Source organism: Cebidichthys violaceus, unplaced genomic scaffold (assembly GCF_023349555.1).
Source record: "Cebidichthys violaceus isolate CVI_PGR_0920_01 unplaced genomic scaffold, fCebVio1.0.p SCAF_27, whole genome shotgun sequence".
NCBI lineage: Eukaryota > Metazoa > Chordata > Actinopteri > Perciformes > Stichaeidae > Cebidichthys > Cebidichthys violaceus.
The window spans coordinates 303,876-320,164 of NW_027176450.1; the positions used below are offsets into that span (position 1 = coordinate 303,876).

The 16,289-nt window shown below is 45.9% G+C and overlaps 1 protein-coding gene across 5 annotated transcripts in view; it reads right to left on the reverse strand.

Moving 5' to 3' along the window:
- auts2a (activator of transcription and developmental regulator AUTS2 a) overlaps nt 1-16,289 on the reverse strand; it is a 309,983-nt gene that overhangs the window by 23,935 nt on the left and 269,759 nt on the right. For all 5 annotated transcript variants that reach the window (XM_068721154.1, XM_068721152.1, XM_068721151.1 and 2 more), the window contains one exon: nt 11,198-11,246. In XM_068721154.1, coding sequence (XP_068577255.1) covers nt 11,198-11,246 — 49 coding nt within the window. The remainder of the gene's footprint in view (nt 1-11,197; nt 11,247-16,289) is intronic.

Genomic DNA, 16,289 nt, shown 5'->3' on the forward strand with positions numbered 1-16,289 from the left:
GCAGAACAGTTAACACGGATGTCATTCAAGCAGTCCAAACTCCATTGTTTTAGCTATGGTAACCAAAAAGAAACCATCTGTTCCTAACTATTAGAAACTACCTACATCAGTATGAAATCACTGAAGCACCTGTTTGACACTCCTTCACACAAATCTTCAATTAGCAATCAGTCTGCAGGCCTTAAAAGGTGCAGCGTCTGGGTTGTTCTTTGCCAACATGGATGGAAGAGGTCTATGGCAGATGAGAGTGAGAGTAAGAGGTAGAGGGGTCTGAGGAAGAGGAGTCCGAGTGCGAGGTGGAGGTATAGTTGGAAGGGCTCAGGTTTCTGATGAAATTCGGGCAACTGTTATTGATCACGTTATCAATCATGGTCTTTCACTGAGAGAGGCTGGACAAAGAGTCCAACCTGTGCTAAACAGAAACACTGTTGCATCCATTGTCAGAATTTTTCGACAGGAAAACAGGTAATGTTGCTGTACAGTATATACAGAAATATCCTCAGTGATATACTTTATGTAATTGTTTCCTCACTCCCATTACATGTATTCTTTGTAGAATCCAAAGGCTACCATTCTCTGGTGGTAGAGGGAGAACTTTTAGTGCTGAGCAGGAGGCAGCTGTTGTGAACACGGTTGTGGCAAACAATGCCATAAGGTTGCGTGAAATCAGGGCAGCAGTGATCGCAGATCAGGGCATGTTTAGGAACATCAACAACGTGAGTGTGACCACCATTGACCGCATCCTAAGAAGGAACCATATGGCCATGAAGCAGCTCTATACAGTTCCATTTCAAAGGAACTCTGACGTTGTGAAGGAGGCCAGATGCCAATATGTGGAGGTAAGGAAACATTACTACAGTATACTGTAATGCCTTGTCATATCATGCAGTTAGAGTCAACTGGAGTCACTTTTCATTGTCATTTTGCCTTTTTTTACTTGGAGAATAATGGAGCTTGAAGCTGAGGGGCCACATCATGTCTTCATTTATGTTGATGAAGCCGGCTTCAATCTCTGTAAAGTGAGGAGACGTGGAAGGAACCTCATTGGGTACAGGGCCACTATCACAGTTCCAGGACAGAGGGGCGCCAACATAACCATGTGTGCTGCCATCTCCAATGATGGTGTCCTATGCCATATCCCCACTATTGGCCCATACAACACCGAGCACCTCATAATATTCCTGAATGCACTTCATGACAGGCTGATCCCACCTGAGGAGAGAGGGCTGTTGAGGCCTGGCATGCCACTCTTCGTCATTATCTGGGACAATGTGGCGTTCCACCACTCTCGCCTTGTCAATGAGTGGTTTGCAGTACACCCTCGAATGATGATGCAGTTCCTTCCAGCATATTCCCCATTTTTGAATCCCATAGAGGAGTTCTTCAGTGCTTGGAGGTGGAAGGTTTATGATCACCGTCCCTATGAGCAGATGCCCTTGCTGAATGCAATGACTGCTGCTGCCCAAGAAACAGGTGCAGAGGAATGTCAAGGTTGGATAAGGCATGCAAGAAGATTTTTCCCTCGGTGCATTGCAAGAGAGGATATTGAATGTGATGTGGATGAGGCCATGTGGCCCCATCGTCAAGACAGAAGAGACTGAGTATCAATAGTGGCTATTTCTTATACTTTACTGTAATAGATTTTATTTTGGTTTACATGTATTTTGTGTAATATTTAAAGTATTTCAGTTTTCAGCCACAGTTTGAAAAAAAGAATCAATGGAATCAATAAAATTTGCATCAAAGCATTTCTGATTCTGGATCCAATTCTTTGCAAGAAGGCAAATTTGACAACAAATGGCACTGGCATGAAAGCTACGTACAGTAATTGGCTACAATGACAAGCAATGGTGCACTGATTCGCACTGAGTGCTGTATTTTGTATTTTGTTGTCCACTGTGTAATGGTTGATTGGAAGAGCTCATACACTTGTTTGCAAGTTGTGTTGTTTGAAGGCAAAATTTGCTTTTGTTGCATATTTTAAATGTTTTGGCACGGTTAGAGCCTTTTGCAAACAAAATGTGTCATTTCGACCATGAGTGCCACTGTTTCGGCCTGTGTGTTAACTGTTTCGAAAATGTGGAGTTTGAGTTGACTGCTGCATCAAAGCAATCAAGAATAACTGTAATTGTACAGCTGGCTCTTCTGAGGTGACACACAACCGTGTCTCTATCCTTCTTTTCTTTTGAGACTCTCCCATTTCATCAAGGGGTGTTGATGCTCTGCTCACCAATTGTGGCAAGTGTAGAAAAAGCCCTTTTTCTTTCCCTCTTGCTGCTGCTCTCCCCCTGACCCCTTCTTTCAGCCAGGAAGCATGAGGTATGAGAGTAACTGGCTCGCAGCAATAAGGAGAGTGACAGTCCGAGCTGACACACTGACACCACCGTGATTTCACCAGGGAGAGAGGCATTGAGAGCTGGAAAGAGAAATCTGTCCCCAGAGAGTCATCAGTCTGGGCCTCTTTCGCTCTCCTTCAAATGGGGCCGACTGGTCTTACACACATGCACACCGGCTGCTCACACGGATCAGATTCAATGCAGCCTGCACCGAGTGTTAAAACGGTATCAGGAAAAGTCATTCCAGAGAGGGCAATGAATGCATGGATCAAATGTCTGAAAATCTGGTGAAGTGTCAATTTGCATGTAACCCTTTTTTGCTTCTTAAATCTTCACCAGCATTACAGAAGCAGCCGATGCGTCTACGTGCATGTGTACGTGTCAAGTGCCGTCTCATTACCCCCGTGCTCAGGTTTCACTGCAGTCGGATTAGCGGGACACCCGCGGCAGAAACAAAGCTGTTAATGGCCGCCTCTCCTCTCCTCTCCTCTCTACTCCACTCTTACTTTCATCCCTCCTTCCCTCAAGCCTGGAAATGCTGTGTGGTCTGTTGATGTTGTGGTAAACATACCCATCGCTCACAAAATGGGAAGCAGGGAGATGTAACCAGGCCTAATTTCTCAGCCTCCTCTCTCTGCTGCTTTCAGGAAACCTCAGTGCAGCCACATCAACATGCTTTTCAAAATAACACCACAAATGAGCTGAGAGCTGTTGGCAAGCTTCATGCCGATGAGCTATGGCTGTGGGACTGCAATGCTTGGCGAGGGAGGGTTGGTGTAGGGGAGGCTGCTTGGGATCTGAGCTGTTTATTTGAACTGTTCTGTCGTCCAAACAGTCAGCTGCCTCTCTGCTCCCTCGTCAAGCCTCCGGGCTTAAGCTAGGATTGTGTTGTCGGTGGGGAGAGAACAACTTGATATCCCCCCTTGGACAGCAGCCGCCCTGAGCTTGGGTTACTTTAGACGAACAATGCGGCCTCTGTCCATGGCCTCTTACTCAGCAAAGACATGAGCTCAGACAGGCTCGCTAGTGTCAGGCATGGCCAAGGGATGCATACATCACAACACCACACAGTGGGGTTTAGGGGAAAAGCTTCCAAACAGGGCTTCCCAGCTTTGCCTCTAAATGGCCCAGCAGAGCCCCCGTCTCAGTATGCTAAGAGCTAAACCAGACGTGCAGTCCAAAACTGGTGCAACGGCCCGTTTGCTCTTGGCTTGAAAGGCCTGAAAAAGCAATCCCTTTTGGGATTTTGTTTTTTGTACAACAGTGTTTACAGTAAAAGCTGACGCGTGGAATAAAGCGGGGATGCTGGAACCCCGACATCAAACCGCCCCCTCCAGGAGCAGCTTAATCCATAACAGATGGTGACAGTCCGATGGACATTGATGGGTTTGGGCAGGCTTCAAAGAACAGCGGCCAAAGGCCAGAGATGACGGACCAAGGAATGGAGATAAAATGGAACATTGTGTTAGACTTTTAAATATCAAATGCACATGCTTTCCTTTCCAGGACACAAATAAAACTTTACAAACACGCGTGCGCATTAGCCACAACAGTTGAACCGCGTCCTCTCCACCCACTCTACTCAGTAGACCTTTTTGACAGCAGACATTTTGACTTGCACAGGTGTTACTAATAACACTAATGATGGCTCTGTGCTATTCAAGTGCTCCAGTGACAGTGACACACCTGAAACCAAATTTCAATATCTACACCTGATCGTTTCCTACTGTGACAAGTCAAAATGTCCTCCATTAAAAAAAGGCCCATCTACCTTGAGGTCACGCACAACACCAGGGGGCGATGTTGCACTGAAGGTCTGACTGCCCCGTTACAACTTCCCAGCTCTCCTGGTAGCAGTCAGTAGCCTGTGGAAATGGGCTGAGACAAATGAAAGCCAGGCAATGTGTGTGCAGAGCAGAAACACATGCAAGGGATCTGAAAACTGCTGCTAACAAACCGGGATCCTGCTCTATAGTCCTCTCTAATCTGCCCTGCAGCTCATCTGGGCTTTTTCTTTTCTGCCCTGCATATTTATGAGGCTCAGAGAGGGTGAGAAGGAAGGAAAAAAAGATAACCTCTTTTCTTGTGGGAGCAATTAAAGCCTTGCTATCATCAATCCTTCTCAGAGTCCTCATGCTCTGTCTCTCTCCCAGCTTTTTGTGTCTCTTAAAGGCTTTCACCTCACCAGTACTGACCCTCGTCTGGTACTGAGGGAGTGGAGAGGGAAACAGAAAGAATCCTTCTCCTGACCTTTTAAAAATCAATCAAACAGCAGTAGATGTTGTTGAACCACAAAGTTTGACTCTAAGCTTTTACATACATGATTCCTACAGCTACGGTTAAAGATTACTAATTCTTTGATGCTTTACAGTTAAACATCTTTAGTATGGGTGGCCTTCTGGCATTGTTTTGTGTGATAAACTCTCCATGACCATATAATCCAAAATGGGTGGATCTATAAACTTTGGGTCGTCATTCATTCGTCATTTTTTTTCAAAGAGAGACCAAATCCTGCTTCATGCTGCTCAAAGCTATACCTCCGGGGTGAATCGTTTCACAGTGAACAGTTACATCTTATCCACTGTGTTAATCCCATCTCCTTTTTTTAGAACGTGTGCATGCAAAGCTGCTATGCTCCATTTCTGGGACACAGGCCCTCAAGTTATTCAGAACCCAAATCAGTTTGCCACAATGACATCATGAGACAGCAGCGGTTACTTAAAAACACAGAGATTTGGAGGGGCGGCGAGGTGGAAATGGCTGGGGGGACCTTGAGAGGAGAAAAGACAGACAGAAGAGTGGATTATAGCAGACCAGCACTCCTGCGGTTGCGCACGCAGACATGTGCTCACGCAGTATTTTGCGCATACACCTCTAAGCCACCATGAGGCCTCATTAAGGCGGCCCACTCTCTCTCCCTCTTTGGCAATGTCACCTCTACCGCAGGGACCAAAGACTGACACGGGCATAATTGGCCTGAACACACCAACAGTGCACTGGGAATGGTTGGGTCTTGATAAGTGGTTTGTGTGTGTGTGTGTGGGTGTATGCCTGTGTGTGGTGTTTTGACCCTGTTAATGCTGCAAAGTTGGCAGGAGAGTGGCTGATGTCACATTGCATCAGTAGGTGATGGTGCTGGTGATGGGGGGAAGCTCTCCTGGGAAAAGGAGACTGGTGCTGTCAACAGCTCCATCCACCCGTCCACTTCCACTAGTCTGTAGCATCTCCATCGTCAACACACGTCAAGGACACGCTGACAATAAAACACCTAAAATAGCAAGATGCTTTCTCTCACAATGACTTGGGTTCATGCCTTTATCAAGACTCAAACTACAGCTTTGCCAAAACCCTTCATGTGACAGTGAAAATGTATTTAATAGAAGCTAAAACCTGAAAAATCCCAGTAAAAAACAGGTTATTAATAATCAGAAAACAAATAAATCTAGTGTTTTTCTAATTAAACTCCTTCTACTTTACCTAGACCTACAAAAAACATGCACAGATCTTTATCTCAGAGAACGGAGAGAAACAGACTTGTGCAGTATACAGTTGCTCACCATTCAATGCTGACTGACTGCTAAACCGCCGCATATCTCAGTGTGGCAGACCCGAGGGGGCCAGCAGGAAAACTAAGGCCTTTCACTTTGATCTCTGGACTGCAGCCCATTTAAATGTTTGTGTTTCAGATGTAGACCTTTCATTTTGGGGCTGATGGGTTCCAGGCTCTTTGGGTTTAGTGTGGCATGTCGGATATCGCCATGTTTACACAGTCTCCCTCCAGCTCTCCCGGTGCTGAAATAAGTGCATTAAGATGGATGGATTTACTTAGTCTCTAACCTCGGAACTCGGGGAACAAACTCTGATTGACCTCTTTGTGTTGCTGGAGTGGATGGCAGCCCACACTGCTGTATGTGTGTGTGTGTGTGCGCACCAACAGACCCATTCACAACATCTCCTTAAAAACGGATCCTCAATCAACAAACCTCTGTTTGGGCACCAACTAGACCTGTGCATTCAGTATCAACCTGACTGAGTTATCTGCCAGAAAGTCCAGAATTAAACTTGATTGCATATGTTGTGACTGTAACAGGTGACTGAGGAAGAAAATAAGACACGCATTGTAGTAAAAACAATATTAATCAGGATTCATAGTGCATAGATGCACTTTCTTGGCTACAAACTTGATGGAATCTCTTCACTAGCATCACAAAGTCGAGTGTTAAGTTAAAACAAAACCAAGAAGTCTGGAAGACCAACCCTTTGCTGATCAGTAAATTGAATGATGTTGAAGTATGGAAGTGCTGCTATATATCTCTGCCTGCAGACAGACAGAAAATGTGAGCTGTAGGCATGGGGGCCGGGCCATTGTTTGCAACAGCGAGGCAGTAAATCAGCCAGCGCGATCCTTGATTTGTTAACCTTTGTTTGGCTGTGTCAGCAGATGAGGCATGGCTGGAGCGGCCCCTTTGATGGTCATGAAATACAGCTTCTCTCTCTGTAGTTACAGCCGTGGAGAGGAAGAAGGGGGCCGGCCTTCCTTCTGTGCAGCACAGGATATTGAGCTTCCCTTTACCCCCTTGGAGATACATTAGATTGCTCCTAGTGGGGGACTGGTATCCAACAGAAGCAAGGACCACTGGGGAAACTGACTTATTTCTCAAAACATGCACGGTTATTAAATATCAAAAGAGGCTTTTTATTTGAATTAAGCTTGTGTTTGAGCCAAAACAACAACGCTTTATTCCAGAAGAATGTCCGGAGGGAGTGCCCCCCCCTGCCAGGGAAGAAGAGACCGTCCTTGACTGCCCCGGTTCATCAGAACGCAGGAAAGGCCAATGGTAGTCAGGTCATCTTTCCAACGTGCATCAGGCCAAGTTCCACAGGCAGCCCCGATTCCTCGACACACAAACCCACACAGACGGCAGAGGTCAGCGCGAGGTCAGCGCGAGGTCAGCGCAGGGAGGCCTGGGGCCCTAAACCAACACCGGTGCTGTGAAAGGCCAACCTGCACTGAATGAGTTAGGGAGCTGCCTGGGTGATTTGTGGCATGACTGCTGCTCTCTATATCACTTGAGATTATAGCAGGTGGCGGCCCACTGCCAGGCAGTACACACAGCTCCATCAGCAGTCCACCTCTCAGGAAACGGAGAGAGAATGAGGCGGAGAAAGAGAAAAACAAGCCCTCCGCTGCCTCCCACACAGCAGTAATATGCTCACAGGCAATTTCGCTGCCAGCAGAGCTCTCTATGACAATCCAGGGAGCTCTTCAGCTCTGATACCCGCCACAAAAATTCACCTCCGCTTTTCTCTCTCTATTTTTTTTTTAAACAATGCCATCAGCACTGCAAATTACCCCTTCCACATCGCACATTACTCTCTCCCCCGGTGACAGACGCACTCAAGCCCGACACACTTCACCAGCGGCGCTCTTCACGCCGGCGTCGGCCCCGGGTCTTGCTGTAGCACCGCTTCATTTTCACATTAACTCCAGTAAGGCATGGTGAAATCAGTGTTGTGCTCTGAAACCTTTTTGTTATATTTGTTGAAATTCTCATTGCATCCCAACCATCAATCAATATGAAGCCTGTCATGGTTTTACATTCATAGTGATAATTTTGGGGGAGTGGCTTTGGATGGAGGCCTGAAGGGATGAGTTATCGGTGTTGCAGACTTGGTGAATTTCTCGCTAGATTTAGCAACTACTTTCATTAGAAAAGAGTTGCCAACACTGGGCTGGGTTCTTAGGTTGGATCATTTCTTTAAATCTAGAGTAGGCCGCTCTCGCTTGTTTCTCAAGATTACCTACCCCAGCTTTAAAATGAAAAAACACCCGAGGAAGTTATTTCTAAGTGCGACCGCGTTATTTACATCACTGTGATCATGTGTACACAGGTAACAGGCAATTCAACATGCTTTAAGAGGATTGTGGCAATACATATTTCAGTGTTAGTTAGTCCTTTTCTATTCTAAATAGGTTCCACATACTGAACTGTTCACTGATGAGAACATTTTCAAACCTACGCTTGATAAATGGCACTACGGAGCTTTTTTTAAATGTCATCCAGCATTATCCTAATCTTGCTGCTGGGGCTCAGCTCACCAAACAATGCACACTAGCTTTAGTCTCTGCTCTCCAATGACTTAGCCGAGTCTCTGGGACGGCTTGTGGATTGACAATTTCATAAAGGATGGGAATGTAACCGGGTGACGAGATATTACTGGCCTGGGACACTTTAATCATTTGATAGATCTGTCTGCAGGCCTTTGTGGTGACACGCTGTGCTGGTTTGTCACCATCAGTATTGGTGCAACCCAGCACTTCATCCACTCACTGAACAGCAGTCACTGTCTCAACATGGCATGGTTATCTCCAACCACGCCGCCTTGGAAGCAGCTTAGACTTAGAAAAGTTGTTTATTTCACCAGTGGCAAATAGACTACACCACCATCTTTTTGAAGGGTGCTTACTCTCCTGCACAGCACATGAATCAGGTTAGCTGGCTGACACCTGTGGGGCACATTGACAAGCGCGGTAATTAGAGCTAACATTTAATGACTCTTAGTTAATGAAATCCATTCCTGGGTACACTGAACCCAGAGCGAGCAGGAAGGAGGGAGGAAAACGGCGAGGCAAGCAGAGAGTGACGGTGACTTTAAGCTCCACATCAGACAAGCATGGTTGTCTGATGTGGAGGTGACGCTGACAGAGGTGGGGAAGAAAACAAATCAACGTCTGAAGACACAAAAGCCACATTCTCATCAGTTGGATTTTCTTTTTCAAATGCAGTGTAGGCCCCGGGCGGAAAGACAGAGAGAGGAAAAAACATTATGGCTTTGAAAGGAGCATGAAAAATACACTGTAATTATTGAGTAGGTGAGAAGGCTGTGAGATTAAAAGATGAGAGACCAGCACTGAGGCTTCAAAGAGACCTGAGGTTGCCCTGGGCTGATTTCCAGTCTTGCTGCAGAGAATAAAAGCCAACAGTCAGTCATTACCAAAGCTGCACATCAGCAGCTGAATTACAATGGCCTCCTCTGTGCTCTGTTGGTTTAAGATATATTCATGTGTTTTACTTTTGTCCCAATCCATCACACTGTTATTAATAATAATTGCACTGAATCTGAAATACGCTTTTGACTCATCTGCCAAAAACAATATACATTCTGTCATAGTAATATCAAGCTATTTGGTATATTTGTATGTCTTACTGAAGCCTGATTTATTCATCAAAGGCTATTTTTACAGCTTTTGATATTTGGCAAATTTATAACATTTTTCTGAATCGTGAGTAAAGCTGTATTTACACCACTGTCATAGATTTCACCACTTGCAAACCAACAACTCAAATGTGCAAGTTGCTCTGTTTCACTTGTGGCTGTCCCTATTGCTTCATTGCAAAACTCAACATAATGAACTAGCCGTAGCTTTGTTTGGGAGCCGTTTTCGCTATCTTGGCTCTCTCAGCCGTATGCTGAACTACAGCCCAACGGGCACTTTATGTGTATCAACAAGAAAAGAGCATGCACAGTCAAACAAACGGAGCCCCTTTGCGCATGCCTTTGTGTGCAAATATTGACACTCGTTGTCCCACAAACGAGCCTCTGTCGACACATTTGTCGGAGCTGGTTGGTAGCATTAGAGCAATGGTAATCTCCACTTTAAAAAAAACACCAGCTTCCATAAAAATACCAGTGGTCCTGGCTCTCCCTGCACCTGGATTCTTTTACTGACCTTTTGCAATGGCGGCAGGCATTCGCATTTGGCAGGAGAGGAGGAGGAGGAGGAGGCAGAGATGGTAAAAGGGAAGAAAAGAGGGATATTCAAATGGGGATAGGGGCCACGAGAGCGGACTATCATGCAGCAGAGAGAAAGCGTATTTTGTGTACTGTTTCTCCAGTCAGGTCCTTTCATGGAGGGGGAGAGAGGGGGCCCTCTGTTGATTTAAGCTGCACAAAAGGGGCCTTAATCCTTTCAAGGGAACCAAATCAGCCCACAGAGAAGCACGTTCAAAAGGAAACCTCCCTGTCAAGCATGGCCATTGAGCCCCCCAATGGACGCCACAAATCAAGCCCTGGAGGGAATCAAAGGCCAGAATGTGGGAAATGTGTTTGGAGGTCTGCGCGGCAGAGAGTGCGGCTCTACGAGGAAGAGGGTGGGGGTGTTGAAGGACCTTTCATCGGCAGTCTGCCCCGTTCCTGCCACAGCCCTGAAGGGGTCATAACCCTCGTCTCCGAGCCTCCCTCCTGCCCTGCATGGTAACCCCTGCCCCCATTACAGAGGAATGTCCATTCACGCGGGGGGACCACCATTATCCCCGAACAGAAAAAATGGGGCTGCTTTTAACAGCAAATTAGTGACTTGATAATGAGGTCACATGTGGTGTTGGCACACTGAGGCCATAAACAGATGCCTCTCCGGCCCTTCCCTCACTCCCTGCAGCATTAGTACATCTTCGTCCTCCTGGTGCAGCTCAGCACATTTGCAACATAGTGTCACCAAAAGCAAACATTGCCTCATGGCACATGTTACACATCTGTAACCACAACAGCCTACATGACCTTTTTTAAGTTTGCACATTTTAATGTTTCAATCTGATGAAATACTGGCAGAGAGAGAGAGATATTTTCATCGCACTGTGTGGTATTTCATCGCTGTGCACCTTGGGTAAATTGGATCAGCTTTATGGATGCGCTGCGTTATTGCTGTTGCATTATCTTAAACGACCAAACATAAATGTGTCACTGCACTGGGACAATGCATAGCAATTTCAACATGGTAATAACACCAAGGGGAATGAAAATACACCTGCACCGTCACATCGACAACATTTCGGTACCGTAGAACGACAAAATGTCTGTACCTTTAACTGCAGCTGTGCTGAAAAATTTCTCTGAGCTGGCATCGGAGACCTGAAAAAGAGGAGACTGGAATTAGAAAAACATCACAGTGCCATATCATATTACACCAAGATGTCCAAACCCGCTTCTAGATAGCTTTTCTGGGGACAGCACAGACCAGGACTGAGAGGACGTTATTGTGTTATAGTAAATAATTATGGAGCTTAAGTCACCAAACTGTCATTTAAAATGAAACCGTAATCCTTGAATTCACCTTGGTTTACGAAGATTTATGATGTGGCATTAATATGAAGGCTCTGATCATTTAATCTGTGTTCTCAATTTCAACAATCTTAAAGGTCAAATTTAACTCTATTTAAGCAATGACGTGTCCAGAGTCCGCATCCTGTCAAGCCCAAAATGATGTCCATAATTAGTTGGGTAACCTGAGCATCATGATCCAAACTGATAATGGATCTCAGACTGAAACAAAACAAGTGGCTCTTCAGAGTCACGCCACTTGGTGGCACTGTTGCTCCGTGACAACACAACTCCATCCCTCCCGCTCAGCATCACTGCGTTAGAATACAACGATGGGATTTAAACCTGAATAATAACAAAAAGGCGTACAGAGGTTGAAAATACTGAGTCACAGATTAATTTGATTTCGCGACATTAAGGTGAAAGATTATTATTGTTATCACAAAGTAAATACAGGTTGCGAGGACAGGAAAGGCACAGGACAACACCCGCTGAGCTGCACATGGGAAGAAGACTGACAGACAGATTCTTCGGAATAAAATTAATTTCTGGTAACTGGCTCTGTGGATTTACTCACCTCGGGTTTGTTTAATGCTAAATTATGCATAACTAAATATGATGTTAAGGCATTACATTTTATAACTGCAGGAATGTATTTTCTTGTGATATAATGACAGTGACAGCTTATGCGACTCATGCTTTTCATCCTGATGTCTGGTTTTGATCTGCAGGAAGAGCGAAGTATTGTAATGACAAAATTAAAATGAAAAAAGTGCGAACGGACAACCAAATGCTGTTTTACTGCTGAGTGTAAAACCTTGTCACGAATCAGCCATGCATTCACTAATGCAACACTGACAGCATGTAAACAATGAAAGCTGCTGAATAAATGACAGCACGAGAGGTGACATGAAAATGATTTACCATTAAAAGAAGAAAAGAAAAAAAGATTCCACTGAGAGCATTTTGCACACGCTCACACACAATGCAATCTAAGATGATAAGCGGCTTGGAGCCAGCGCGCATACCTTTGATGTGGCAAGGTTAGCGAGAAGGCAAATAAGTCAGGGTATTACTTTCTCGGTCTGGTAAATATGGCCTCGTTTCACATTCTCTTTTTCAAATCATATAATCCACACAAGAGGCGGCGAAGTCTACTCCGGTTAGATCGAGGACAGCCATGCGGAGAAGAAGCCTTTCCAAGAAAAAGGAAGAAAAAAAAAATCCAAAGCCGTTCACAAAGCTACTGCGCCTTTTGGACAAAGGGAACCATGTGTCTCGCCACGGAGAGCTTCTGCAACAGCACTGAGGCGACGAGAGAGAGAGAAAAAAATCCTTGATCCACCTTTCTTTGCTTCCTCGGGACACAATGTGATTTTTTTTCACTATATATTCTCCTGTCGGGAATATCCGTGAGAGGTAACCAACAGGATCCGGGAGGATCCGTGAGTCAGTGCGCAGAGAGAGAGAGGGGCGTCCGACGGAGCAAACCAATCCAACAAAGCGCACGGCCGGTTCCTTCTGTAGAGACAGAGACGGAGCCAAATCACACAAGCAGAGAGCACAACTTCACACGGTATAAGCCCGCCGTCGCTGCTGTGTGTTCAGCTGCAAACGCCTGTCTGCCGCGCTCTCTCTGACGGATCCCGGTCGTGGGCGCACAAGAGCGTCTCCCCATCCGCTACTAAGAACCAGACAAACTCCCATTCATCCAGCGACTGACTGACAGAGTGCTGCTGCCTTCACGGTCGCGTCCTCCCACTTCCTGATTTCCAGGCAGACTTGGATTCAACCTCAGTCGTGCTTCTTCAGAAGACAAACACACTCGTGTTTTTTTTTGGGGGGGGGCTTCTGGAAAGCGGGCAGCTCGATTGCAGAGGCGCACATCCGCGTTTTTACCTTTTGCGTAAATGGCGCGCAAAAGGAGAGGCGGCAGCGCACCAGAGCTAGATAAGGAGGCAGCGAGAGAGAGAGAGAGAGAGAGAGAGAGAGAGAGAGAGAACAAGAGGGAAGAAGAGAAAGGAGGGAGGGAGGGGAGAGCGGAGGCAGAGAGATATTCTGTCTCTCACTCTGTACTGAGTGAGATGATGTCAGCCCCTAATGAATTCCCCAGTAGGGTGCTGCTACCGTGAGGGGAGGAAAAACAAAACGCTCCTTTATGAGCAGCATGCACCTCCTGGCAGCCCACCGGCTGCTCTTCCTGTTGGACCATCTCCCACTCCACTGGCCTGAAGGGAGGTCAGCTGGTAATGGAACAGCATTGGGTCATTCAGCCTTCAATTTGAGCTCTCTCGGCCCACCCTGACGGACCAGAAACCTAACAAGCATCCTTCACTGACACTGCCGGCATAAATCATGACTACCATGTTTATAATTTTGTTAACCAAAGCCCTGGAGGGATTTTTCTTAAGCTTGCCCACCCAGGGTTACAAAAAAAACAGCCCTGCTGGAGCTGGCAGAGCTCAGCGTCTTGCTCCATGGGAGTGCCTCCTAGTCGCTTCCCAGTATTGATGCCATTGAGTGTGTATTTAAAAAAGGATCATGCAGATTAAAGATGGGACACTATCCTGTTAGGATTCACACTGCAGGCCTGAAAGTAACATTTACCCGCGAAGCAATGGCGCTCATCCTTCTTCGCCTCGGTTCATCTCACTGGGCGAATCCTGATCCAATGCTGGAAATTACTGAAAAAATCCTCTCAATAGCGCAGACCCGTAGCATCCTATAGCCTGTCTAATGAGCATTAACCCCGCTGGCTGGGAGGTCAATGGGTCTACAATAGAGTCACGTTGCAAAGTCTCTCGCTGCCAGTTCAGCCCAAGCAACCACAGAGCAGAAACAGACTTAGCTCATAGCTGAGATGCTAATCCGTCCCTCGGTAATGGAGAGACCGAGGGTGCGTTGGCTGGCTGGGACCGGCCATACAAACATGAAGTCATGGGAAATCCTCACACATCCACACAACAGCCCTTTTCTCCAAACTGCAGTCAGATGCTCGGGCTGGTTAAAAAGAGTTTACATTTAGCAGAGAAGTGTTTATCCATATCAAGTTCCAATGGGCTTGGCAGAGCTGTTCAAGGACACACAGGTTAAAAAAAATGTGAAGTACCATTAGGGGGTGGGAGGGATTTTATCTTATGTGGCCGCTTAAAGTCCAGCCACTTGGTTCAGTTACAGAGGACAAAGGCTGTGGTCACAAAAGGGCCTGGGAGACACAGCAGCCTCCATGGCCATGTGTTCATCAAGTTTGAGGTTCCTGCTATGCCCCCTTGTACGTTTCACAGATGTATGCACTGTGCATTGAACAACTTCAACCAATGAAGTAGTTAACCCTCTGGCTCACTGCTGCTCATAGGCTGTGGGAAAACATCTTTGATACTGCACTACAGTGACAGTATGTAGCTGTGCAGTGCCACGCTTCATGCAAATGCAGTAAATCACGTCTAAAATTAGTTGCAACTGTGGTTACATGTAATTAGATCACAGGGATTCTTATGTTTGAAGCGGTTATTGCGATGAAACATCAGGAGCGTATCGTGGTTTGGCTTCAAAAGCATGACATGGCCGGCATCAAGATATGTATTTATATGTCTGCCACCGGCAGAAAATGGCTCCCAGTCGTTTTCACGGGCCTGTGCACGAGCAGCCATGAACAAGCCGCTGTTCTCCATTTTAAATGGCCATTATCAGATTTGAGAGCGACCACAAGTCTGTGATTACAGCCACGCTGCCAAACAATTGCCGTCCGGATCTCTTACTGCACATTATTTTTAACTTAAATAAAATGACGCCGGAGATGAACACACATAAAAAATGAGAACTCTGCACAGTTTCATGTGGAAAAAAGAAACATTGCCTGTGGGAGAGCATGAAGCGCTGAGATCAAACACAATGTCTCGATGTATGCTATGTATCTCAGTAATTGCTGTCTGGGCACGCAAGTTATGTCTATAGACCATCAGCTTCACACTGACATTTTGTCATCTTTTATTCCTTTTTTGGATGCTGATTCTCCACTTCAAAGAAACCAGAGGCATGTTTGCCTCTCCCCCCACAACCATGGTTTAATTTGACAGGAACTCTCTCCTAGATTACAATCACAGGGGACCGGCTCGCCTTTATGAGCCTTCCTGCCATCATGCCAAATCTGCCCTTGTTTAAAATATTACTGATAAGTGTAACATGAGTGTTGGCAATGTAATATGTTAAAAGCTTTTATTACATTTTGCCTGTTGACTCAGGGCCCTGCCTTTGCTTTACAAGGACTGAAAAAAAACAACTCATGACTCGAACTATAGGATTGGATGCAGAGGCCAGGAAATGGAAAGAGACTTTTCTCGGTGACATTGAACAGAGTCGTCGTGCGTGGTGAACAGCAGTCATCTCAGGTGGGTGGAGTATTCCAGAGATAGTTTCACCTCACAGTGACATCTTTGTGAGAATGAAATACTCCTGAGCTAGTAAAAGGACTACAGGGTGCTGAGGGGAACATGAATGTGTGTACCAAATATCTGTAACTGCTAAGACATTTCCCTCAAAACCACAAACGTGACCCTCACGGTGGAGGCAGAGGAAACTTCAGGGGATCACCAAAGTATTTGTGACTAATCCTCTGAGGACCACGCATATCTGTATTCAATTTCAAGGCAATCCATCCAGTATTTGCTGAGGCATTTCACTAAAAAAAGAAAATTGTCAACCTAATGGAAGCACTAGGTAAAATATCAGGATCACCAAAGTCACTTTGATTCAGCCTCTGGGGACCATAAATGTCTGGCCAAAACTGCATTGCTATCTATCCAGTGGTTGTTGAGCTGGGGATTTTTACAAGTAGAAACAATGTAAAGCCTCGGA